Source organism: Lonchura striata, chromosome 5, assembly GCF_046129695.1.
Source record: "Lonchura striata isolate bLonStr1 chromosome 5, bLonStr1.mat, whole genome shotgun sequence".
Classification (NCBI taxonomy): domain Eukaryota; kingdom Metazoa; phylum Chordata; class Aves; order Passeriformes; family Estrildidae; genus Lonchura; species Lonchura striata.
In genome coordinates, this window is record NC_134607.1 from 5693087 (window position 1) to 5720476 (window position 27390).

Below are 27390 nucleotides of genomic sequence, written 5' to 3' on the forward strand. Positions count from 1 at the left end.
GGAAGAGGCCTGAGGCGTGCCTGGTTTTCTGCCGCTGAACCGACTCCTGTGGTGTCGTCCTCGGCTGTTTGAGGGGGTTGAGGTGTGGCGCTCGGCAGCCCTTGAGCCTGGCGCATCTCGGGGATGGGGTACCTGAAGGTGTTGGTAGTGAAGGACTTCAAGTCGTGGAGGGGCCAGCAGGTTATCGGACCCTTCATGAGGTTCAACTGCATCATCGGGCCCAATGGATCAGGTATTGTGGGGGGGTGTGAGGGTCGGGGGCTGCTGCTCTATGGATTCCAACATCGAGGGCTCGGGGTGGTGGAATTTAGCCTCACGGGCCTGCGGGAAATCTCCTCGTGTGCGCCTGAGGGTGTCGCGGTATAAATAAAGCCTTGGAAGCCCCTGCTCTGTAATTCTTAGCTGGAAGTGTAGGTTTTTCGAGTAGGCTATGGGGGAGAAAGGAGTTTTAGTTTCACGTTGACTCGGTGCTTTCCATCTTAGTTTGCAAGCAGCACACCTTGTTTCAGCCATCTCAGCTTAGAAAGATCACATAACGATGGTTTTATTTTAATACTCTGGCTGTACCAGTGCAAACCTGCTTCTTGATGGGAGTCTGTGGGTTTTGCTGTGCTTCCTCCCGAAGGCAAGAGCAGTTCTGCAAAATGGCAGCTGTTGTGAGTGGGGCAGACATTTTGTAGGTACAGCGACATGGTGTGATCCCAAGGTGCTGGAACTTCTTAATGTTCGCTCTCTGCTTCAGAAAGCTCTATTCCACAAAAGGGATTTTATCTCTGTTTATCAAAGGGAGGTGAGGGCTGTTTTAACAGAGTGACAAGTATCAATTTAGCATTTCACTTTTCTTTCCCTAGCGTATTAATGATTTAGTGTTTTAAGTCAGATTTTTAGACCCTGTAGTTTCCTTGCTTACCTGATTAAAGTAAGATCTATGAATGTAGGTTGAATATATTTAGCATTGTTATCATGTTCTTGATCATCCTATTCTCCCTCTTCTGTATTCTAAAATCTCAGGACTATGGTACTCTTTCTAGATGCTCTTTCAGTTAAACCTGACTACATTTTATAGATGAATCTAGGGGAAAAGAGGCGTGGCTATTATGTAATCCCTGAATTGAGTATTTCTCCATTTTCTTCCTTGTGTTCTTGCTTTTCTGATACTTTGGAGAGCAAGTCAAAATAATGTCAAAGTAGCGAGGTTGAAGATGGAAAATAATTAAGGTGTCAGCAGAAATGCTCAAGACTAAAGGGATAAAACAAAAAGAGTATTCCATTGGGAGGGTCTATGTCCAAGGACAAAGATAGCTTTGTTGCTGTGGTGAATGGATCTGGGAAAGTGCTAGTATTCTTCGGGAGACTGGAGTTGCAGTGGAAAAGTTGGGGATGGAGTGCTCGTGCAATAAACCTCCTTCACTCCAGATAATGTGCTGCCAAGGAAGGAGGGTGTTGTGGTACACTCTCCTCCAGAGAAGCCTGTGTAAAAACCAAGAGATTTTTCCAATAAGGCTGAAAATAATAAATCAATTTTGTCATAACTTACTTTCTGCTGCCAGTGTTTTACATCTTAAAAATGTGTTTATTATGTGCAACAGCTTCCCCTTGATAAACTCATAAAATCATAGAATGGTTTCAGTGGGAAGGGACCTCATATCTCACCTAGTTCCAACCCACCTGTCATGGGGTATCTGCCACTAGATCACGTTTTGCCAAGCCCCATCCAACTTGGCCTTGAACCTTCCAGGAATGGGGTATCCACAGCTTCTTTAAGCAACCTGTGCCACTATCCCACAACCCTCACAGAGAAGAATTTTTTTCTAAAAAAATTAAAAATGCATAATTAGAAATAAAATTTTTAAAGAATTTGGCAGTTCTCCAGATTCTTTAATTACTAATAAAATGCTTCCATTTATGGTCATGTCAAAAATGTCTTAATTTTTTTTTTGAATTCTTAAGGAAAATCTAACATAATGGATGCTGTTAGCTTTGTGTTGTGTGAAAAAACATCAAATTTGCGAGTCAAAAGTGTTCGAGAACTTATTCACGGAGCACATGTTGGAAAACCTGTTTCTTCCACAGCTAGTGTGAAGATAGTATATTGTGAGGAAGATGGGGAAGAAAAAACATTTTCAAGAGTTATTCGTGGTAGGTAGGAGATTCTGCTGCGTGTACTGTCTATATGTATAAAGCAATGGAGACCAAAAATACCCAACTTAGAATTTCAGATATCCAATATTAATTCATAAGTGGGCAGATTGGTATAGTCCTTCAGATAGCATTTTAGTAGTGATATAAATGAAAAAAATATATTTGGGTTAATTGGGTAAAAAATTAAATAATAAGTTCTTTGGTCTGTATCTGTCTCCAGATACTTCTTGGGATCTGTAGGTGATATAGGCTTTAAGAAATAGGGTCTGACACCTTGCTGCAGGTGTGAGCACTATAACTATGTCTGTTGCTTTAGAAAGTACTGAAGTTGGAAACTAGAGTTTTTAAACAGAAAAAATACTGAAACAAATAAAGGAGTAATTGAAGTCTATTGTCTTCTTTGAGAAAATTGCTCAGTTAAATTATTCCACTAGTGTAACTCTTTTCCAGGGTGTTCTTTTGTTGTAGCTGTTTTCAGCAGTAATTTTTTTTTTCCTTTCCTCCTTTAGGTAGTTGTTCTGAGTTTCTTTTCAATGACAGGTCTGTCAGCCGATCTGCATACATATCTGAGCTTGAAAAAATAGGCATTCTTGTCAAGGCCAGGAATTGCCTTATTTTTCAGGTGAGTATTCAAGGTACTTTCAAAAGAAAGAGGTTCTTAGGTTATTTCATATAATATGCAGGTCAGTATTGTCTAGAAGTGTTTTTTCCTGACCTTACCAAGAACTACAAGACTACAAAGTGCACCTAATGGGGTTTGTATCTAAATGTATACACTAGTAAGAAAGAAGATAATCTAGAGGGAAGTAGAGTGCTTCTGTTAGTCACAATATATAGAAAAGTATGAGTCTGTGTAAATGCTTAGTGTATTTAATTGCAGCAGTGCTAAGAAAAAGTAATTTCATCTCAAAATACTTCTATTTGTAAAGACACGTGAAAATGTAAAGGATTTTTTTTAAGGTTAAGTGATTGAAAATCCTATTCAGCTATTAGTTTCCAGGAATTTAATGACACAGGCCTTAAGATTTTGATGAATAATACATTTCACAAAATCATCTTACTTGGAGTTGCTGACAAAAATTCCTAAGGAAGAATAGATTTTTTTTTCCTTTTTACAGAAACATCTGTAGAAATGTAAGTGACTAGGTCATCCTCATTTCAGCATGAAATTTTTCCTTGGGTTTGAATCTAGTTGCATTTCCACCAGCTGTGGACTGGTGGAATACATTTTTGACTGTAAGTAAATGCAGTGGTCAATATGTACTATATTGCTCTTAAATTCATAAGGCATCAGAATAATCTATGGTGCTACATAATTGATTTTCAATTTTGGTTTAGGGAACAGTAGAATCAATTGCAATGAAGAAGCCGAAGGATAGAACTCAACTTTTTGAACAAATCAGTAATTCATGGGAATATGCTGAAGACTATGAACAAAAGAAGAAGAAAATGGAGCAAGCAGAACAGGATGCACAGTTTAATTATAACAAGAAAAAAAGTGTGGCAGCAGAACGCAAACAAGCAAAGATGGAAAAAGAGGAGGTAACTTAAAGTTACTCAGTTTTTTCATGCTAAGTTGCCAGTTTTTGCATCTCTTATGAACTTCAGTAGTGTTTAAAAAGCCCAACAAAAGAAACCCACTAACTTTTTTTTGTTTTAGTCTAGTAGTTTTTCAGTATGGCATACTGTATAATAATTTAGTATCATTTGAAAAGGTAGAGGGATACATGGAATCTAACTAAAAGGAAGTATAGGCTTGCCAGTATAATTAATTAAAGTATTGACTTCAATTTTTGAGTTTTATGATGAGTGGCCATTACTGGAATTAGAGCTCCTTGTACACCGTCCTCACATCACTTTGGCCTTGAAATTAGACTGCTAATGATGGCAAATAGTTTATATAAACTATAAATTAAATTTTAATGTTGGCAGGCAGAGCATTACCAGATGTTAATCAAGGAACTGGATGAAGAAAGGATACAGTTGCAGCTTTTTCAGCTTTATCACAATGAAAAACAAATTAGCTTTCTGAAAAACAGTTTGGATGAAAAGAATATGGAGGCTTATACGAAGAAAGAGGCTCTTTCTACAGCAGAAGATTCATTTAAAGTCAAGAAAAAAATGTTTGGGATGCTAAACAGGGACCAACAGCGTATGGAAAAAGAAATGAAGTAAGTTTTCCAATCAGATTCTGTGCTGGTTGAATAAAGCATTATCTGCACTGGGTGTTGCTTGGCAGGTGTGCATTTCCTAGTAAAAATCTGGTTGATAGCCCAGTGCTGGAGAAGTCAGTTCCTAGCAGTTCACCGAGGTAAAATCCAGAAATGCATTTTGCCTCCTGTACTGTGCCTAGTTATATCTTTAATTATATAAATACTTGTTTGCAATTAAATTTCAGGAGGTTATGTTTCATTTCTTAAGTTACTATTTTCACTGAATATATAAAAAATAATCCTCTGTGGACATGCACACAGTGTAAGGCCCAACCTCACAGTTTAAAACTGATTGTTTGTATATGTGGTCAGTGGGGGAGAGAGGGTCTCTTCTCTGTCTTCCTTCTCTCCCCTTTTCCTGTGGCTTTGCAGTTTTGGCTGTGTCTTGTGGTGGTTGGTTGGGGTTGGTTGTTTTGGGCTTGTTCTGGTTTTGTCTTTTAGGACTCTGGAGGCATCACTGATTCAGCAGAGAGCTCTCTATATAAAAGCAAAGGAGAACACATCCTACCAAATCAAGAAAGTAGAAATGTCTAAAAAATCTCTAATGGACAAGGAGAAAACCTGTGATAAGGAAAAGCAGAATATAAAAGAGCTAGAGATGGAATTGAATGATATTGAGAAGGCATGGAGAGCATTTGAGGAGAAAACTGAAGAAGAGAGAATGCAGAGAGCAGCAGATATTGAGCTGGGAGAAAGTCAGGTAAACCAAAAGTACTGTTTACTAGAGAAGTCCAGAAATACTCCTGACTACATGGAAACTGTTATTTCACCAATGACCTGTGATTTTTAGTGATCTTTTTGCCCTTGAACTGAAGCAAAACCAAAATTGTTAAGTTTTATTTAGACACATGGTACACTGTGGGAGAGGAGGACAGAAAACGTTTGTCAGGGTCTCAGTGAGTGATTTTTGAGAACTGGCTTTTCATCTGAGGTATCAATTAAGGAAAACCAGTGAAGACCTAGTAGTATACATAACATCTTCCCGGGGTCTGGGTCTGTAACTGGAGTAGCTCCTTTGAGAAGGACAGGGCTACGTCCCTTGATAGTAAATTCACTTGGAGAGAAGCTGTCTTTGCAACCATATGGCCACAAATGTGTGGGTAAGATTATCTGATAGCTTTTTCCACTGTCTCCTCTTTAAAATAGTTTCTGATCAATTAATAGAGAAACCGCAGGGTTGTTACCTTAGTCTGTGAATCTTCCTGCACTGCACATTTGGTCTGTTTGTCATCACTTAGCAAATTTGTTTAAAATATTTATATTTCACTTACTGTGCGAAATTTTTTAATAACATGGGAATGCTGAAAATACTGCACAAATTTTGGACTATGCAAAAACATAGGGTTAATCTTCAGATTGCGTGGGCAGTACTATAAGCCTCCCTGAGCAATAAGAGTAATAAAGAAAGACTGTAGGTGAGAACTGTTAGGTGTAAGCTTTGGATTGAACTTTACTCTAAAAAAATACAGGTTGTTGTAATGCAGTCGGGAGCTAGAAGAGTCTTCTGGAGGATGGGGTAGTTTTAATAAAATTTAGGTAGGTGAAGTTACTTAGGCTGTAACAACATGAGTCGTCTTGCTTTCCAAGGAGTGATTTTCTTTTTTTACTTATTTTTGTCCAGTTAAAGCGGTACAAAGAGCTAAAGGACACTGCAAGAAAGCAAGTAGCTACACTAGCCCAGCAGCTAGAAAAACTTCGTTGGGAGGATAAAGGAGATCAAGAAAGGCTGAAACTTAATCGCAGGAAGAAAACTGAAATTGAGGTATCTGTATCAAATTAGAATTAGGTTTTTAGGAGAAAAATGTCTCTCTGCCGTTCCCACTGGTCTAACTGTATATAAACATGTTCAATGCTTTGATGTGGTCAAATCCTCAGCAGAAGAGAGGTACATTGGAAGTGTTGAGTTGGTTTCTGTGTTGCAGCAGGTTTAGCAAAACAGCCTCTAAATTTATTCAGAAATATTTTGCATGGGCCCACACTGAGGATTTGGGTTTGAAAGCTTTGGCTCTGATATTTTACAAGTACTCAGAACATTGGTTTAGCTGTCATCAGTCTCTGGTTTTGTAAGTGTAGTCTTTGAGGTCTCCCACTTCCATGGTCTATGTGTATGACACTCAGACCCTGCAGAGTTGGATTTTGATCACAGCAGCCTCTTTGCTGAAATGATTTTAAGGTCAGCTGTGTGTAAAAATGTGTTGTAGTTGGAAAAACCTTGGTGTCCACTCTTCTCTTGCACTTCAGAGGCAGCTTTTTTGTGTGAATATAGTTGCAGCCATTTTGATTGTGACATTTTTTATCATTGCAGATCCAGACATGTAAGAATAAAATAAGTGCATTTTTCACTTTGGTTTGGTTACCATGGCTGATGTTTACTTCTGATAGGAGTAAAAAGGGCAGAATACTATGTAGCATTTCTTTTTTGCTGGAAATCTTCCTTTCCCTATGTTTTTGTTCAGGTGTAGCTTGGCACCTACTGTTGCAAAAGAGATGCTGTTACTTCATGACATAGCAATAAAGAAGGAAAGATCTCTCTCAGTACTTGTCTGAATGTAGAGCTTTATATCTTAGAGCTGTCATTTTACTCTAATTTATTTTTAACACATTCTATTTTGACTGCATAGGAAACCATTAAACAGACTGTGGAACAGGTGGAAGAGCATGAAAAACGCATAGAGAAATTGGAAGAATATGCTAAAATATGCATGTATGTGTAAAAAATTAAAAGCTAACTGGACTTCTTGGGTATTAATCATTTTCAAAACGTAGCAGGTTTTTACTTCCCTGTAATTGTTTTCTTTGAAATTTTAATAAGAACTAGAATTCTTACTAATTTCTACTAATTTTACTTAACATTTCAGTCACTTTAGCTGTCAAAATAAAGTAGGAAGTATGATGACTAATCTCTATTTTGTTTGAACTGGTTCTATAATGCTAGTTTCTCACAAGTTATGTTACTGTGGGTATGGGTCTATTACTGAACAAATTCTGAGCAAGAAAACACGAGAATTTTGTAGTTTTGCTGCTCTGAAGAGCGTTAATATTTATGTTGTGTATTAGCACAGCTCCATTCTTGTCTCCTGGGTTTTGTCTTCTGGCTAACATTTACTGCTTGGGAAGTTAGGTGACTGCAAAATGACCTTAATTTATACTGGAACTGTGTATAAATGAAATTGTGAGTTGCTTTTTTATTTTTGCTTCTGTTCAAAGTGGATCACTAACAGAAAAAAAACAGCAGGAGGAAGTGCTGGCTAAGGAAATTGAGAATGCAACAACGCGAATGGCTGAAGTGAACAAAGACTTGAACAAAATAGTTGGTGAACTGCAGAATGCCAAAATTGATTACCATGAAGGAAGGCGTGAGCAGATGAGAGCAGAGATCCTGGAAAGTCTAAGAAGGCTATATCCAGATTCTGTGGTAATGGAATGGCTTCTTTTAAATGCTTTATTTTAGAGTTAGAAGTTCTGCAATAGACTGAGTAAGCAGCTGGAGTAAATTGGACAGTCTGGAATAACGTCTTAAATTTCTTTCTTGCTTGTGCATAGTATTACTGGAAGAATTGTAGCTTACACTGTCATTTTTTTTCCATAGGTTCCAAAAGTAAAGCGATTATGGCTTGCGTCAAATAGTAATTTTGATTATTGTGTGATTTAGTGGTGTTTAATTAATTCATTTTTTCCTTAATTGGTTTTGTTTTCTTCTGTCCTCCTTTTCGATTTTGTTATTTTGAACAAATGAATGGGAAGGTTAGCCATGAGACCATTTATTCCAGAACAAATGCTGCTTCTGGAAGACAATTTTTATATTATCAAATGGTCTGTCTTTGTTTATAAGTTAGGATATGTTACATATTGTCCTTAAATTACACTTCAGTAATGCCGATAAGGGCTTTGTCTATTGATTCTGAATTGCTAGCAGACATTAACTACTTTATTAAGCATCATTTTAGTGTCATCTTTTTAGTGACATTTAAAAGATATACTCCAACACTGAATGCCATTTCAAATAGAGAATTTTTAATAAATATAACCAGTTAAATAGTTGGTTTCTGTGTATGACTCAGTGTAATTGGTCCCTGTTGATATGCATAGTCATTTGAGATATACAGCCTGGCAATCTTTTTTTCTTTTTGGTGTTTTTTAATGTTTACTCAAGTTTCCAGTGTTGCCTTTAGAACCTAAAAAGTAAAAATGTTTTCAGTTGTTCTTTTTGCTTCTTGGTCTTCTGCAAACACCTCCTCAGAACATGGCAAGCATCTGATCCTATTGCTTTCTCCAAAGAGTAAGAAATTGCTTTTCAGCTGCTCTTCAGAATTCTTTTCATCCGAGTTAGCAAGGTGTTGAAAAAAAGAGAAGGCTTGATTGGCTTCTTTTTGCTTACTTGTTGTTTTATATCCCTGTTTGAAAAGAACTGGATCAGATGGTGATGCCTTATTGGCTTAGGGAAGGTTGGTTTTGAGGAATATTCTGTGAATTTCCTGTAGGAACTGCAAATTTAAGAGTACCTGGAGATGGGATGGCTTCTAACAGAAATGATTGTGAAATTCATTATGTAAACTATGCTGTTACAGGAAGTCTTAGTGCTACCTGCTTCAGTCACTCTTGTTCCCACATTAGTTTTCCTGGCACCACCATACGGAGGCATCATAGTTGTTTCTGAAGTGCTCCTTAATGCTCAGGTGTACTAATTACAGATGAGTGAACACAACCTAAATCACAGTTTTAGGAAAAAAGGGTCGAGACACATTTTGTCTTCTGGTTACTGGCAGAACTGAAGGAAATCTTTGTATTGGTCTTCTGGATTTCATTGGCAAAAATGACAGCTTCTAAATGTTCTGTTCCTACATCCATCTAATAGTTTCTGTTCTGTTAAAACATGCTTATAATGGTGGGTGAACACTGCAGGTACTAAAAATATGATAAGAATAAAACCGTAGATCCACAAGAAGAGATGGGTTGCTACATGTCAAGAAGCAGGAAAATTGTTTTTCCATGAATTCATAGGCAATAATGTTCAGAATGTGCATTGGTAGGTTTGGTCATTCAGAAAAAGCTCAACTTGGCCTATAATTACAGAAAAGAAATAAGTCTTTAAGAAGCATGAACAACAAAGAGCTATAATTAATTTTCCCTCTAGAGGTATTCCTTCAACACGTGGCAAAAGAGGCTTGATTATTTAGACTGTGCAGTACAAGAAAAGTAGTTTTTATTCTCTTCATCTCTTCTCATTTTTGGGTTGAAACTGGAATGGTACCTCTTGCTGTCATTTCTCAGGTAACAGGTCTATTTATTTAAGATGTTGTGGTAATTCCAAGCTCTTACTTAGTGTTAGACGTATTTTTACTCCGAAAAGCATGCTTAGCTAACTTTGTAGATAAGTAATACTGAAGAAATAAGAGGAAAATATATCTTGAAAGTAAAAACATTTTTGATATCCTAAATACTAATATTTCTTTGTATTTTAATCTTCAGTTTGGAAGACTGCTTGACCTGTGTCATCCTATTCATAAAAAATACCAGCTTGCTGTTACCAAGGTATTCAGCAAATACATGACTGCTATTGTTGTTGCCACTGAAAAAGTAGCGAGAGATTGCATTCGGTTTCTAAAACAAGAACGAGCTGAACCTGAAACTTTTCTTGCCTTGGATTACCTTGATGTAAGTATGTTTTTCCTTCTCCTGTGATCAGCAAGCAAATACCCTTGCAAGTCTTGATACTGATTCATTTAAGTTTGACTAGAATGAGCTGAAGTGTTAAGGCACAGGGTGTGGGAACTGAATTTTGTGTTGGCCTGCTTTCCCAGCCTGCTGAGGTCCCTCTGGATGACAGCATGACTGTCTGGTATATCAGCCATTCCTCACAGCTGTTTGTGATCAGCAGATGCTGAGGGTACATTCTTCCCTATCATCCAGGTCATTAATGAAGACATAACAGGATTAGTCCCAGTATTGGCATGGCTATCTACTGGTCTCTAATTGGAGTTTGTACTACTAGTGCCCACCCTGGGCTTGTCTGTTCAGGCAGTTTTCATTCACCTCGCTGTTCATCCAGAGCCTCTCCATAATGATCTTAGGAGAGGCAGTGCTAAAAGCCTCTCAGTAGTCTAGGTAGATACTATTGACTGTTCTCCCCTGGTCTGTCAGGCCAGTAATTTTTCTTGTCAGGCTGTTGATCATGCATGACTGACTTGGTGAATCCATGCTGACTACTTCTCCAAGATTTTGTGTTTGTACACCTGGAACTAGTTTCTAGGATAAGTTGTTCTATCACCTTTTCTACAATCAACATGAGGTTGACTGTCCTGTAGTTCCTTAGGTTCTCCTCTTTGTCCCTTTTTGAGCACAGGATGCTCAAACACCTCTTAGATACCTCTTTCAGTTGTTGTGGTCATTCAGAGATACATTGAAAATGGCCTTGTAATGGCATCCTTCAGCTCTGCTGGTTGCATCACACCAGGGCCCACACATTTACGTGCATACAGTTTGCATAAGGTTGCCTGACCTGATCCTCTTCTTGTAAGAATACGTCTTCATTGTTCTGGAATCCCCCTTGGGCTCCTGCCTGGATTCCCAGAGGCTAGTCTTGCAAGTAAAGACTGAAGTGAAAAGAATTCAGTACCTCAATCTATTCTATATGCTTTATCACCTCCTCATCCCCACCCCTCCTGTCCTTCCCAAGGAGCCTGTATCCTTCCCTAGCACTGCTCCAGCTATAGGAACTGACTGTGTCTCCTTGATCCCAAAAATCAAAGAATCACAGACTGGCTTGGTTTAGAATGGATCTTAAAGCTCACCCAGTTCCACCCTTGCCATGGGTGAGGACACCTTCCACTAGACCAGGTTGCTCCTACCCCCTGGCCTTGAAAACTTGAAGGGACGAGGCAGCCACAGCTTCTCTGAGCAAGGTGGTAGCTCTGCAACCACACACACATATTGAACTCTCATGTTTGGTCTCCATGCATTGGTGTCCTTTGATTTGTTGCACAGGTTATACAATTGGATCTTAATGCCATCATAAATAGTAATGCAATAGGTCACACGGATTGAAGGACAGTGGTGTACAGAGAACATAAACCTCAGGTCTGCTTCTGGTTTTGCAGTGATTGAGCTCCCTGTTGCATTGATCTGTGTCCCCAGCTCAGATTTGGACATGCTTTGCTGTAGCAATATGATTTCTAAACATTGCTTGGTTGCTTTACAGGTTAAACCAATTAATGAGAAGCTGAGGGAGATAAAAGACGCTAAAATGATGGTGGATGTTGTACAAACACAATTCGCTCCACTGAAAAAAGTGATTCATTTTGTGAGTGGGAATGCCTTGATCTGTGAAACAGTTAAGGAAGCAAAACACGTTGCATTTGATGGACCAGTAAGGCTGAAAGTAAGAAGCCAAAGTTTATTGCATGCGTTTTTCATTGCAGTTATGTGTTTGATGCCATTAAATAATTCTTCAGTAAACATGCTGGAGTATTGCAAATAAACAGAGTTGGTACTCTGCTGTCTCATTCCATAGAAACAAATCACTAGATACTTCACTTGGCTGTTTTTTCCCCTCATAGTAAGGTGAAGGGGTTTCCTGGGAAAAGGAAGAGGCAAATGAAAATATAGTTAGCGTCCAAATACAGGTCTTGGTATGGTCCTTGTAATGAGGAGTAAGAGGGATGAATAATCATGCTTCTGAAACTCTCTGATTTAAAAACAGACTTTATCTTGCAAGATTTTCTTTGAAGAAATGCTTTCAAAATTCTTTAACATATCTGCCAGAATATCTTGGTTGTAGATATGGATTATGTTAAGGACTGCAAGCTTCTGTGTCACTTCCTGCTGGTCTTTCTTATTCCTGTCTCTATTGCTGCTGACAGTATTTTATTCACTTAATAAACCTTCTAAAATTTTGATGAAGAGAGCTTTAAGTTTAAGGTGAGTGCTAAGTCATTTTTACTTAAAATAAAGTTACACAAGCACCAATGTTCTTTACAAACATTTACACTTTCACTTCACAAACAAGCTGTTTGCCTTTACTTTGTTAACCATGTTGCTTGGTCTGTTCTACTAAGTTTAAAAGGTGTCTGTTCTACACCTTTTAAGTGCAAGTGTATACACAAGGGGCTATATGCAAGGGAATGCTACAATTTCATTTTATTTTCTGATCAGCTGTAATAGTACCAAAATGGGATTACTCCTAGGAAGGAACAGCTTTTCTCTTTGCTTCAAATGCCTCATGTTAGGAGATTTGGAAAAGAAAAATTTGAGTCCAACTCAAATGTGGTTGTTACTTGTTTAACTACCATATCTTGGGCACTAGTGCATGGGATATTTTGGCTGGGCTTTTTTCATATTTATTTGTACATAACTTATTTTCTTCCAGACAGTGTCTCTTGATGGAACATTATTTTTGAAATCGGGAGTGATTTCCGGAGGATCAAGTGATTTAAGATTTAAAGCTAGATGTTGGGATGAGAAAGAAATTAGTAAAATGAAAGAAGGAAGAGATAGGTTGATTAATGAGTTAAAGGTAGGTCTCTTAAAAGCACTTAACTGCAGAAGTCACTCTGTGTCTACCTTAATTCAGCTCTGGGAGGGTGATTTTCTAAAAGTGTAATTTGCAAAACTTCTAGAAGCTGCAGATGGGGCATAATAGCTGTTCATCCTCTTCTAGTTAAGAATGAACTCTGCTTCTCAGTTGTTAGCTGTGGTTTTCAGCTCACAGGCAGAAACACAGGTCGACACTGTTGGTCCAAACTCCCTTCAGGAAACGTGAAGAGTACCTGAAGACTTGTAATGAAAATTACAATATGGTTGTGCAAACATGGTAATGTTGGCATGAACCAAAACCTGTCAGTGTAAAATGATTTGTCATACCTTTAGTGTTGGCTTTTTTTAAGAGGGATGGAGTTGTAATATAATGTGCAAGTGGTTACTTTCTTGGGAGAAATAAATCCATTATGCTGTTAATATTGAATATGACTTGTGCTATCAGCCTGTACCTTGAATGAGGCCTATATCGGTGAGACTAGCTTTAACATCTAAAAAACCAAATAATTTTCAAATAGTTGATCTTTTATTTAAAAAGCTTTTTCTCCAAAAATGTTTTTCCAGGACTTAATGAGGGTCAGACGGAAGGAGGCTGACTTGAAGCAATTGCGTGCTCAGTGCCAAGGAACTCAGACACGACTTAAATATTCACAGAGTGAATTAGACATTATTAAAAAGAAACATCTTGCTAATCTCTTCATGGTATAATATTAAGTCCTTATAATTTTCATGTTTAATAATTGTATTGTTTTAAACTGCAATTACTGATGAAGTAATGCTACTTCATTACATAGTTTTTTTAATTCAGTTAAAATTTTACATACAGCAGTTACAACTGAGGAATTGATCAAATATAAAAAAATAAACTTTGCAAAGTAATTCACGTGAGGCTTTTTCTATTGTGGTTTTAAAACTTGGGTTTCTGGTAAGCTTGGTTCATCATCTAGTGACCTTCAGAATTCTGTAAGTCAGAGTGCAGTTTATGTGGTACTTAGTTTTCTTTTCCACTTGTTAAAACTATAGTTGTTCCATGCAAAATGGCAGTAATAGTGGTTGTCATTTGAGAAGAAAATATTTAATGTTTTTAATTAGAAAAAAAGTTAACCTGGAACAGAGCTGTCCCTTAATTTCTAGAAAGCTGATCATCCTATGGAGAAAAATTACCATGTTTTTCCTTTCTATCTAGGAAAAATCAAAACTGCAAAGTGAACTGTTAAATATTGAGGCTCAGCATGATATGCTGAATGAAGGAGTAGTACAAAGAAAACTAAAAATAGAAGAGTTTCAGGAAAAAATTAACAAGGTAATGCCTTCTCTCAGAGCTTTGAGAGCTCATGCTATTAGGCTACAGAAGCTTAAGTTTTACTGATGTTTAGGACTGGACAACTTTTAACTTTGTAAGCTACTTTGTCAACAAGGCTTGTACATTATTCCAGTAATCTCTCCACATCCTCCACCTTTCTTACCAGGGTAGCAGTGAACAGACAATGTTGACATATATGAGTCATGGCTTTGCAAATCAGTTTCCTTAGAGTTAAAGTTCTATGACTGTCAAGTGCTAAACACAAATCCAACCAACCAAATCCATCTGTGTCTCAAGTAGATGAAGCTTTGCCTAATACATACAGCTTTCTGGAGCTGAAAGCAGTACTCAGCACTGCAAGAGGGCTTTGTTCTGAACTCTGCAGGTGACATGTCTGGGGGATGGCCTGTCTGCTAAGTAGATGAAAAATAGCATAGTCTGAAGGTTCCTTTCTTTTGGGAAGTAGCCAGTATGTGTTCTTGATTTTTCTCTGTGCTCTGATTACCCAGGAGAGTGGCTGAGGTGTGTGTGATGGTTGTCAGCAGATTCCTGTATCACTGTTTTGGGGGGTTGGTTTGTTTCTGTAGAGGTTTTCTTTTTGTGATTTTGTTGTTTGTTTTTTCTTTGCTGGGTGGGAAGAGGATTCTTTCAGGGTTTTTTTTTGTATGTTTTTGTGGCTTGTTTTGGTGTTTTTTAAATATGGTTGTATAACTATATTTGAATCCAGTTCATGGAAGATGAAGCTAGCGTGTGATCTAAATTGAGTGTTCTGTGCTCACCCTCTCTTTTGAAGTGTAGGTGATGGAGAATATGGAGCTCTTGTTCTGTCCCTGCCTGACCAAGTTCATTATCCATTACAGTACTAAACGGCTTTTGTCTTTAGAATCTGCTCCTGTCTGCTGCTTATCAGCAACAGGAAAAGTTCTCTGTGATATGTGATCCACCACTTAGGTTTCTCAGCTGTTTTTTGTTTAGACACTTTGGCCATCTCATCCCTCCGTTTCCCTGTAATTTACTAATCTTCCAGTGGTCCCCAGAACAGTTCATACAGACAGTGGAGAGATTGCAGAGCAGGGTTGTCATGAAGAGACTGAAGGCATTCAGTGAAGGGAGTGTTAGTAAAACCTAATGTGATGCCAAGAGGGGTTTCCTGCTGTGTTCTGCTAGACTAGGCAGTAATTGACCTCTTGGGGAAATAGGCACCTCATCTCTACCTGTGTTTTGAAGCTGCCTTTGTTCCTACTCTTGTCAAATAAATGTGGTATAAGCTGTGGAAAAATGGTACTGCAATTTTATCTGGAAAATGTACAGCCCAGAACTTAGATGCCGGTGTACATGTATATTGTTGGAGAAGGAGACATTCCTCACCACTGTCTGCAGTAACTTCGGCTGTATCATACATCTGTAATTTAGTTCCTGGCTTCTGACCCATTCCCATCAGTCAGTCTGGGATTAATCCATGACTGGAATTTTACATGTAAGAACAAGCCAAAATTGCTGCCTGTTCTCTGTCTGGCTTGGGGTGCAGGAATGAGGGAGTGCAGATGCCTGTCATCTGCAAACGCTGAGGAAGTCATTGATGGTTAACCATGTAAGAATTCCAGATACAAGAACTTTCCTTTTGCTTGTTCTGGAAAAACAAAAACGTAGAGGCTATCATTTGAAATCAATCATCAGTTTCCAAGGAGTAGTGTAACTTGGACAGTATAACTTGATTTGATGTATTATTTGTAATCTAGTCTGTAGCATGAAGTGATTGAATATTTTACTTCTGTGAGTTGCAAAATAGTATAATCATTTTTTGTTCCATTTTTCTGTTTTCAAAGGTTGAAGATGATGTTTTCCAGGAATTCTGTGAAGAAATTGGTATAGAAAATATTCGTGTGTATGAACAAGAGCATGTGAGACAACAAGAGGAAATTGATAAGAAAAGGTGGTCCATGTCACTAAAATGTAAAACAGTGGTTGGTATTAGATTGGGCACACTGGTACTGGAGAAACTTCCTCACAGGAAATAACACAAAGTCACAGGAGAATATAGAAGGTTCTCCTTGCCACTGTTAGTTAGGCCACTGCTGTAGATTAGTTAGACAAGGATTAGTTAGATCACTGCTATGATTTGGGTTTATTAGACAGAGTCAGTGACAGCTTGCAACAAACTTGAAACATATCATTTACTATTTTGGTAGCACTATGGTAAAAAAATTTAAAAATCGTTTTCTAATACTGCATTGAAAAATGGCACTGTCCCAGATTGAGAATAGTATGAAGAGTCACTCACGTGTGAAAGAATCTTCAAGAAAACTGCAGGTGTCTGGTATAGGAGCATACTCTTGTGAGGAAGACACATTCTTGAGTTTTTCACAGGCAACCTCAGCCTAGTGTTTCTCTCACAGACACGTGTCATTGCACCACAGATTTCTGTCTTAGAAGGAGAATGTTAAAATGAACTGATGGCTGAAGTTCAAGTGTCACTTTCCATAATGATATATGGCTGTATTCTATATTGTATTTGTTTAGCGAGTATCACTATGTTTGTGATTTCCCTTATATTCACAGGATGTGGTGTAGTAGAATCAATGTAATGCAGATTTTTGTGTTCACATAGAAGATACAGTAATAGTATCTAAATAGAGTCCAATCACAGTTAATAGTCTGCTTTGTAAGAAATGGTTTTAAATCCTCTACCTTGACTAGACTGGAGTTTGAAAATCAGAGGACACGACTCAACATTCAGCTGGAGTATAAGCATGATCATCTACAAAAAATAACAAACTCAGTCAGCAAGTTCAGGGAGACAGTGCATAAAGATGAAGCTGAGATAATCAACCTACAGAAGGTAATAATAAAAACAATTCCTCTGTCTCTGTAATTCAGTACATTCTTTCCTTTCAGTTCCAGTTTTGAGTAAATGTAGTTGATGCTGTGGATTAATTTTTCAAGGGGTTAATTCAGGGTTGACGTAAGTGCTTAGAAAAATGCAGATGCATTTTATTGTTATGCATTATATTGCATTTTAATTTTGGAATAAACTGCCATATTTGGGTGCTTATTTATTATTCAAAATAAGCTTACTAAAAATTGGATTACTGTCTGTACAGTATTATTTTATACTTCGTTCAGTTAATGTGTTCTGTTGCTATGAAAAGGCAGCATACAACTATAGAAGAATAGCAGCATGTGGCTCAGATTCAGCAAAGATTTTACAAGTAAGAGCAAGCAATTCTGGTGCTTTACATCTTTAAGCTACTTTACACCCACTAATACATTTGAAATAATGCTGTGTGACCAATTCAGATTTTCAGTTGAAGTAATACAGATGGGTTCCTCCTTCACCGTGTTCTTTACCCTGTTCTGTGCTGATGGTGCTTGTTAAAGAAACAAGCTTGCGTGTGTTCACAGAAAAGGGAAGGAGAAGATACAAGCTTTGAATGAAAAACAAAAAGTGAAATGTATGAAACTGTCATAAATTGGGGGAAGCCCCCCCCCCTCCCCAGTGCCTTTCAGATCACCACTCTAACACATTTGAATGTAACAGGGTTGAGTCTTTAACTCCTTTTTTCTGTATAGTAGGGATTCCAGATCTAGATTCTTGGTGGGAAGCTAAAAATCTAAATATTTCTATGCAGGATGAGAAAAAGCTTCTGAAAAAAGTTAATGAACTTCTGGAGGAGCAGCAACACCTTAAGGATAGACTAAGTGCTCATAAATCTGAGCTTACAAAAGGCCAAAATGAAGTTGAAGAGTCCAGAAAGATGATGTTAACTCTTAATAGGTAACTCCTACTCCTGGGAAGATGATTAAAGGGATAATATTTAGAAGGGATTTACTGATCACATGTTTGGATTTATCTTGTTTTGTTTTCTTGTGAAATATTTATTAGAGGCATAGTGATTTTTGTCTACAATGTGCCTTTGTTTAACAGTATTTCTAATTCAGTATGTGAAGGAGAGTATTTCGAGAGGGCATTCCCATGAACCATACAGAATTATTTTACTATCTACCTAGTCTTAGGTAGATAACGATCTCCTGTAGTGATCTCTGACCACAGATCTCTCATCTCTTGTGGTGAATATGTAGTAGCTTAGAGCTTGGTTGGTGGCACGTGACATTCCCTCGCAGTTTAGTTTGAGTTGTACAGTGATCTCATTAATGGGAACATTTTTATTTTCCAATTTCATTGTTATTTTTCCAGACTTTTCATGTGTTGGATAACTTAAGCTAATATGAACTTTAGGCCATTTTTTTTCTCCTATTGTTATATTAAATAAACTCCTTTGTGGACAGCTTATACTTCATTTCTGTTGTGCTTGCTTGTTTTTCATGTCCCTTAATCAAGAGTCATCAGTATGTTTAAAAACCCCATCACACTGGCACAGTATCGCTCTGTAAACTTGGGGAATTTTCTATAAACTCATGACTGTATGCCTAATAATTTGTTATCTATAATTTTAAAGTGTTTCTGCTGATGGTAACTTGATGCTACCAGAGGAATTGGTTGTAAAGAATCAAGCTGTTTCAGGGAGAGAAATGATAAAATATACTTGGTTACATGCTAAAGGATCAGATCTCCATACATGTTCACTAGAACAGAGGTAGTCTGTAATTAGGAAAGATGGGTATTTGAATTTGCTTTTAAGTGAACTTGGCAATGTACTGAGACTGAGGCTCCCTCTGGAGTAATTCAGGAGAATGGAGGGGGATGGCAAAAGTACGATTTTTCTATGTTTGATGGGGGTTATTGAAGAGGAAACAGCCCTCTTGGTGCTTGGAATCTGTTTTCTATGCTGTATTTATCGTGTTGTTTTTCAGTGCATGGTAGCAGTGATGTTTTCACTTGAGTTGTTTTGTGCCTTTTGTGCATGTAGAGAAGCCACAAAGTTGCAGAGGGAAGCTACAGCTCTGGAAACTTCACTGGAAGAGATGAGATTAAGGGGACATAATCTGCTGCTTGAATGCAAGGTGCAGGACTTGAATATCAAGTTACTGGCTGGATCACTGGATGACATCAGTGAAGTAGAGGTACTTAAAGTGTTTACAGACGATAGATATCATGGAAGAGCACTTACTCATTAATTTAATTTTTGTTTCCTTACAGGACTGTTTCTCTTACATAGTGATGCTCAAACCAGTGCACTCTATTCATGTGATCAAGTCTCTTTCATTCAAAAGTATTTTTTTTTTTTTTTAGATAGACTATTTGCAAGTATTCTTGCCTGTGCTTGAAACATGCTCTCATGAAATATATAAAATCTTGCTGTACAAGAAAATTGGTATGAAGATAAAGAGGATACATGGGTCAGTTCAGAAGTGTAAATAAATATGGCATGTGCAAGGGTTGAGATCATATTTGGCCTATCATCCATAATATAAATGCTGTATATTAAATCATCCTTTTGTGTTCAGTAGATGCAGATATTCTCAGAAATCAGTGATAGACTAAAATAGAAACGTTACTTCTATCCAATGACTGCCCCTTATTACTTGTCTCCATCATCCCTCGTTTTTCCAGCATACCTTTTGTGAGGAGAAATAAACTTGCTGTACTGTTACAAAAGAAATGAGCTGGGTTCTTCAAAATGGGTTTTGAAGAACTTGTAAAACAAGTGTGAATTTCGAAGGAGTCTTGTTGAACCCATTCCTTAGAAAAGTATTTTTGCTGGAGGATAGGTGTGAACAGGGCAGCGGACAAAATGCTGGCAATGAGGTGGGGTGGGCAGTGTGTGAAGGGAAGGAACAAGAACTGCCAATGATCTGAGGATGTAGGAACTCTGCTCTTGCTCTTTCTGAATGAGGAAGAGAGGAAACCAAGGAGCAGAAGGCATAACAATGTGAATTCTTAATTAGCCTCGCAGAGAAGACCAGCAAGATATGGTTCAGAGAAAAAAATCTTGGTGGGAAAGGGGTCTAATAATGAGAGATAGCACATGTTTCATTTGAGGGAAAATGGCTGTTTGAAATTCAGGCGACAGGGAGTATACGAGTCTCTGCTTGTGCCATACAGAACTGAAGCTCCTCGATTCTTTTGAGTTTGAGTGGAAGAAATGCCTCAGCTTACACACTTCAGCCTTCCCTTGGAAGGGATTGAGGTATTAGCGAGCATACATCTTCCCAATCAGGAGATTACAGTATGTACAGTGTTGTAAATATGTAATGAACCGGTTGCTGCTGCTTTTAACATAGCTTCAAGCTGAGTTTAGCAGATGCTTTCATCTTTATTTACAGGTGGGTGTGTTAATTAGGCTTATGAGATCTTAACTGTTCATTCTGTTTGGGCCAGGGGAAGAGCCATGGAGTACGTATACCTCGTACCATGTTACCACTGTCTCTTACTTTTAAAACCTTTTAATGAACTAGTTTTAGAGTTTCAAAGTTACCTGTTGTATTTCTGAGCTGGGAACTGGTACTTCATCTTACAGCCAGGAACTGAAATAGAAGGCACCCAGACTCTATCAAGCATCTATGAAAGGGAAGAGAGAATTCAAATAGACTACAGCACCCTAGACATTGACCTAAAGGTAATTTTTTCTGTCTGAAACTATTAGAGATGGAGTGTCTGATTTTTATTTTTGTGAAAGGTATTTTATTTGTTGCTTATTTTGTTCTTCACCCTTCAAACTACCAATTGTCTTTAAGTGACACTTGGTAAAATTACTGCTAAGCTGAAGGGCATTTGTGTGTATGCTCTGGTTTTGTACTCATGATGTAGCATTGATGTGTGGGATTTCTAGATAGGTCAGTTTTCCATATAACTGGTTTTAACTTACAGCTTATCTGAACCATAAAAATGGAATTGAGAGACTTAATAGAATCTTGTTTTTTGTTTTGTTTTTTTTTTAATTTTCCTTCTTTACCTTCTGCCTTCAAGTTGCAACTTTGTATGTTAATGCTCAAAACTCCAGAACCCAAGAGTAGCTGAGGGAGATTGTTTGCCTGCTGTTTGCAGAGACCAAGGCTTCTGATCTGTCCCTGTCTTAACAGCCCATTAGGTTGCATTTTCTCAGCAGGTTTTGTAATTTTTTTTTCCTTTTTAATCTTGAGGAAAATAGTTAAATGTCAGAGGCTACGCACAGAACAAAGGAGGAAGCTGTCATCAGTAGAACTTGCCTCAAAGAATTCACAGAATCTGTTCTTTAAAAATCAAGGAGTGAAGCACTAATCCTGCTCCTGTATTGTGTTTTAAAAAGAGAATCAAGGGGAAATAATTGACTTTCTGTGTATAAAAATCTTGGGGAAGAAGAGTGAGTGAGGCCCTGGTAGACTCATTGCAAGAAATAAGACTTGGGTGGCATTTTCAGTTGTGTTTGAAGTTAAAGCTATTAATGAGTGGGGTAATTGTTTCAGGAACCATGAATGGTTGCTGTATGTATTGAAATGTCTTGGCCTAACAGCAAATTCAGTTGCTCTGTTGTTTTTTTTTTCTTTAGGAACTAGAATCTGATAAAGATATAGAGGATCATGTGAAGCAAATGCAGCAGGAAATCAAATCTAAAGAGGTCACATTAATGAAGACAGCTGCTCCAAACCTGAGAGCAGAAGAGAAGTTACTGATGGCTCGGGACAAGTTCCAAGAATCAATAGATGGTAATACTGAGTCTTTCATGTCAGTTGCTTCTATGATTCCCCCCTAACTGAAATTCCTCTTCTTGGGGTTGGTCCTGCTGGCTTTTCTTGTTTCAGATATTAAGGTATTTTTTTGTGCTCAGCTGTTTATCCTCAGATATCTTTTTGATTATATATAAACAATTCATTAACATACACTTGAGTGTGGAGTAGTTTGTTGAAATACAGTTTGAATGATTGGGAAGATATTTGTTCCCACACTTTATGACATCATAAAGTGGTTTTTACTTGCTTTCTGAGAAGTACTGACTTTAATGTTGAAATTGCTTAAATTTTTGGTACATAAATGTAAGAAAAGGACAACAGAATGAACTGTGTATGTTGTCCAAAACTCACACATGGGCATTTCTGCAAAATTATTAGTATCTGCAGAGAGTTTTGAGGACATTAACAGTGTAAGAAACTTAAGGGATTCTGGAGTTGTCCCAGGTCAGTGCTGGTGCTGCTTAGGCCTGCCTGGTTCCCAGAAGGAATTAGGAGAAGAATATTGTTCCTTGCTCCAGAGAAATGTGACACAGAGCAGATTGAATACATCACAACGTTGCTGGTTTGTGGGTCTTGCATTTGAAATCTGGAAGGAAACTCACACAGTATTGGTGTGTTCCTTTTTCTGTAATAAGTATTTTCTTTGATGCTGTTCATAGTAGCCAGTATATATTTGTTCTGTGTATTTGCTCAAAGACTTTGTAAGGACTAATTCCTGTGATTTTATTTTTTTTTTCATAGCTTTTGAGACCAGCAGAAAGGAGGCCAGAATACGCAAGCAGGAATTTGAAGAGGTGAAAAAAAGGAGATATGACCTGTTCAGCCAGTGCTTTGAGCATGCCTCCATAGCCATTGACAGGATCTACAAGCAGCTTTGCAGGAACAGTAGTGCTCAGGTGTGTTGTGTGTAGGGGCAGTGCCTTAAAGGCCATACTGGATGCTTTGGTACCTAGAATAAAGTGGCACTTGTGGTTTCCAATGACACACTCAGACCTCAAGAAGAAAATCACAGAAATAAAGACTACAGAAGTTTAGGGTCGGGAAGGAATAGGCAGTAAGCCTAAGTGTGCTTGACGTTAGACAGAGAGGGGTAATCTGTGAGCAAAATTGGGGGCTATTCAGCTTGGATTAGTTTAACTCTGCTTTTAGCAGACTTGTAAATTATCAGAACACAAGTGTGAAATGTAATTGAGTGCTTCAGTTAAAAATAACATTGGTTTACACATCAAGTTACACTAATAATAATAATTAGTACAGACAACTGAAAATCATAAATCGGTGCTAGTGTTTTATACAAGGTCTTGAAGCACCTCACTTAAATATTTAGGAAACATAAACAGAAATAATATGTTTGCATCTTTTAAGAAACATGTAGAAAAATTGTCTCACAATTATCATTGTTACTGTTCCTGTGTTAATACCAAAAGTCAAGAGGGAACTCCCAAATGCTTTGGTTATGTCAAATTCCATAGACTTCCATAAAAGTTTAAAGGATTGAACTCTTGTCTGTCTTAAGATTTTGTGTTTTTCTTCAGCATGTTGTGTGCTGGTTTGGTTTTCTTCTATGATGTCTGTGATCTGAGAGGAGACATCTGAAATGAGAGTTAAGTAAGGAGGTTTCTCTTAGCTGTCTCCACTTGTGCAGAGGGGAGGAGTCTGTATTATCTTGTCTCTTCTATTGATGAGAAAAATAAACCATCTAGCAAGGATCTTACCCATCATACCTTTAGTGGTTAGGAAAAATGGTGGTTCTTTTAAAATGATTATTTTAAATTTTTTCTCTGGGAACCAAGATACAAAGTACAGAAAAAGACTTAAGTACAAAGCAGTCTTTGTCCAGCTCAAAGGTACGTTCACCAAAAAAAGGCACTTTTGCAAATATATTGTCTTCTTGGCCAAAAAAGAAGTCTGCTTTTGAAGTCTAACATTTTAATAATTTTTTAAAAATCAAAGGAGTTATATAGAAAGTGTTAAAATCAAGTTTGTTCAGTAGCTGAAAGTGTGGAAATAACAAATATGTGCCCCCTTTCCATACTGGTTTTGCTACTGAGCCTCTTGGTTCCCAGTTTGTTAACAAAACCATATTCTCTGAGAACTGGATACTGCTGTTCTCAGAATGGATGAACATGTTCCCTAAAAGGGAAGCAAACTCACTGGTTTCCTCACCAGCTCGGGCAGTATTTAAACCTAACAAATACCCATCTAAATAATTAGGTAAATCTCAGTATTAACAATTAAATGTGTTTGTTTCTAGGCCTTCCTTAGCCCAGAGAATCCTGAGGAGCCCTATCTGGAGGGCATTGGCTTTCACTGCGTGGCTCCGGGCAAGCGCTTTATGCCGATGGACAGCTTGTCAGGAGGGGAAAAAACAGTGGCAGCCCTGGCCCTTGTGTTTGCTGTACACAGGTAAAAGAACTGCTCTGGGACTATCCAGGGGGGAAAAAAATGTGTTAAGGTACTCTCCAAGTATCTGGCCAAGTAGGTGATAGAAAGACAGTATTATGCTTGTACACATGTTAAAAATTCTGCTAATGGAGTGTTCAAGCATGCTGAAGTCCTTATTCTTTATCTGCCATGACTTTATATATTCAGTGTAGAATTTCATGTTAATTAAAAATATTAACAGTTAATTTGTCTATTATTTAATATTTAATATTAAATGATATCTAATTAATTACAATAAATAATATTGTAAAATACCATCAACTTTATTAGTTGATAGTAATTAGAGAGTAAGTAATTAGAATGTTGATTAACATTTTGGTATCTCACTGCAAAATACTATCTTGTTTTCTACAGCTTTCGTCCAGCCCCTTTTTTTATTTTGGATGAGATAGATGCTGCACTGGATAACACAAACATTGATAAAGTAAGTTGCTCTTTTACCAACAATATCTGGTACCTTTTGTAAAAGTGTGGCTACTTCCATTGCAGGGTGTTGGGATGCAAAGATTGTTTAGCCTGACTGAATCTGTTTTAAATTAGATTGGATTTAGGTCTGAAGTAATGAGTCTATGAGATACAGGAAAAAATTAAATTCCTTCATCCAAGTGTGTTTGATTGGTCTCTAAATTGTAAAGGTGTGAGGACGTGGTGAGGAGTGTGAAGGTGTTGCAGGTGTGTTGCGTAACCCCATGTGGCACAGTGTGACCTGGAGGGCACCTGGGAGTTGTGCTGCTTGGAATTGGTAAGGCCTTGGAGTTCCCTTGGCTCCAATAAGTATCCTAGGAGTGTGTCTGCATGTGGAAACCAAGTCATTCTGCCACTGGAGTGTTTAATGTAACTGGCTTAGTAATTGTTTTAGCATTGGCACCAATTAAGCTGTTGCTCCAGTAATTTTAGTCACATGACTTTTCTTGATTAAAGCACCTTCCTGCCCTCCTAATTTCTCTTTCCCTTTTTGCCAGTAACTGTTCAATGTAACAAGAACTGAGGCTGGAGCATAAACAGCAGAGATTGCAGCTGTGGATGGCAGCCCCTGGGAGGAGGGGAAGGCTCAGAATAGGGGGATTTTTGGTAGGGAGGAATCCTAAAGCTACCACATATGCCTAGATTTTCTTCTGTGGAAGCATTCTTTTTCAGAACAGTATTTCTACTAGCATTACTGCTAATGTCAGTCTTGGTAGAGCCTAACAAATAAAAGCAGTTGTTTAAACACCAAATATTTTGCTTTTTCCCCTGACAGAAGTGTGCAGGCAGAGGGCTCATTAAAACAGTCCTGGTTTTCCTTTATGCAGCATTTAATTAATATTGGGGGAAATTGCAATCTCACTAGGAAATAAGTAACATTTTGTACCTTTAAGTTGCATTATCATTGAGAAACTTACTGCTGTCTGCATAGAACTAAATTAAGATTATTATACAGCCAATATCAAACCTTTCACACTTTTTTTAAAAGTTATTTAGGGATTTCCACCTTCCTTTTGCATTATATAAAGTAAAATTCTTAATCATTGGCATTGGTGTTTTTTTATAGCTTCATTCACTGGAATGAACCATTATTTTCTTAAATGTTTTCAAGAAGCAGCCATACCTGAGGGATTGTCTTAAAACCATGCAAAATATCTGGCTTTTAAAACTGGTTTGTTTCTCATTTTAGCAATCATGATGGAATTCTGCAGCTAGCACAGTTCAGTTCTTCCTTAACCATTCCCTAATCACAGCATTGTTTCAGGTTGGCAGAACTAACTGGAATACTTGGTTTCTTTCCAAAGGTCTCAAGTTTCATTAGAGAACAGGCACATGAACAGGTCCAAATGATAGTTATTTCCCTGAAGGAAGAGTTTTATTGCAAGGCAGATGCATTGATTGGAGTGTGTCCTGAGGTAACAATTAATTGTGGGTAAATAATGGGGTTGTTGAAGTTCTGGGTCACAGCTGAAGTGTTGCTCCAGTGAACCAGGCACACAGTTGATGGCTGGGTGTGTCCTGCTGTGCAGGTACCAGCTTTGGGGGACATCCTCTGGGGAACTCGAGCTCATGAGTTCATCTTGTAGTTATGAAATGCTTATGTCAAGTACCAGAAGTGTGTTACATGTTCTGCTCCTCCCTCTCCTCAGCACAATGAGATTATGTTCAGCCAAGTCCTGACCCTGGATCTTACCGAGTACCCAGAGGGGGAAGAACAGGACACAGTAGAGAAGCCCAGCCATGGTTCTCTCTTCGAGTAGTGCATTGATGGTATCAGGGCCAGGTGACAACAGGAACTGGATTCACAGCTGACTGTTACAAACCTGAGTTTGAATGTGGCTGTTAGAGGTTGACAGGGGAATGTTCACTTTTCAAGTGAAGCAGTTTTGCAGAATATTCAGGGAATCAGCTGCTACTCTTTGATGCAGTTTTGTTATGGAGTGAGAGCCCAAGGCTATTTCTGAGGTGTGCACACTGATAACCAAAGCTTTCATTCCAAGTATTTTGGCTGTAAGAACTGCTGCAGGTTCATTTCCATAAGTAGAGTATTCCAAAGAACAAGCCTCTTGTTTTTCTTAGGAGAAGTCCATAGTGCCAGCATGCTGTTCAGGTGCTCACTGCTCCAGTCAGGACGTTTTGTGTTATAGCTGCATCTATTTGCCTTCAGAATAGGATTATTTCCTGTTTTCTGAAACAGTGAGGTACTGGCATGTGTTCATTATCAATCCTGTGGCAATCAGACTTCAGTTCTCCACTGCAGCCTTATACAGGTATTAGTTAACTGTACACAAACTTGGGATGCAGCTCTAGAGCCGTTATGTAACCTTGAAAAATTTCCCCTCTGAGGTATTTCACCTCATACAGAAGTGGAAAGAATGAGTCATGCTATAGAGACAAATTAAACATATATATATATATATAGATACATATATATATATAAATGTAATGTTATTATGTAGCTGTCCCACTACACTGAAGTTACTTTGCTGACTGTTCTTCATCTAAGCAGATGGAAGTTAATTAATTTTTCTTCTAAGTTAATCATCTAAGTTCATCTAGTTTTTCATCTAAGTTGAGTAAAGAAAACTGAAAGCTGGAATCACTTTATCTGGCTTATGTTCCACCTCTGTGTGTCCTGAAGTTCTTCCCTTAGTTTGTGGCTGTTAATAATTTTGTGTTCAC

General features: G+C 37.9%; 1 protein-coding gene across 1 annotated transcript; it reads left to right on the plus strand.

Moving 5' to 3' along the window:
* The first annotated feature begins 21 nt into the window (after positions 1-21).
* Positions 22-26468, plus strand: SMC1B (structural maintenance of chromosomes 1B). Its single transcript, XM_021529977.1, has 25 exons — positions 22-232; positions 1951-2139; positions 2652-2764; positions 3481-3684; positions 4075-4313; positions 4797-5055; positions 5977-6117; positions 6977-7059; positions 7563-7770; positions 9825-10010; positions 11554-11733; positions 12721-12867; positions 13452-13589; positions 14074-14190; positions 16017-16123; positions 16888-17029; positions 17820-17965; positions 19059-19212; positions 20610-20708; positions 21618-21774; positions 22540-22694; positions 24053-24204; positions 24598-24667; positions 26013-26123; positions 26358-26468. The coding sequence occupies exons 1-25, from the start codon at positions 124-126 to the stop codon at positions 26466-26468; spliced, it is 3717 nt and encodes a 1238-aa protein (XP_021385652.1). The 5' UTR covers positions 22-123.
* The last annotated feature ends 922 nt before the right edge of the window (positions 26469-27390 follow it).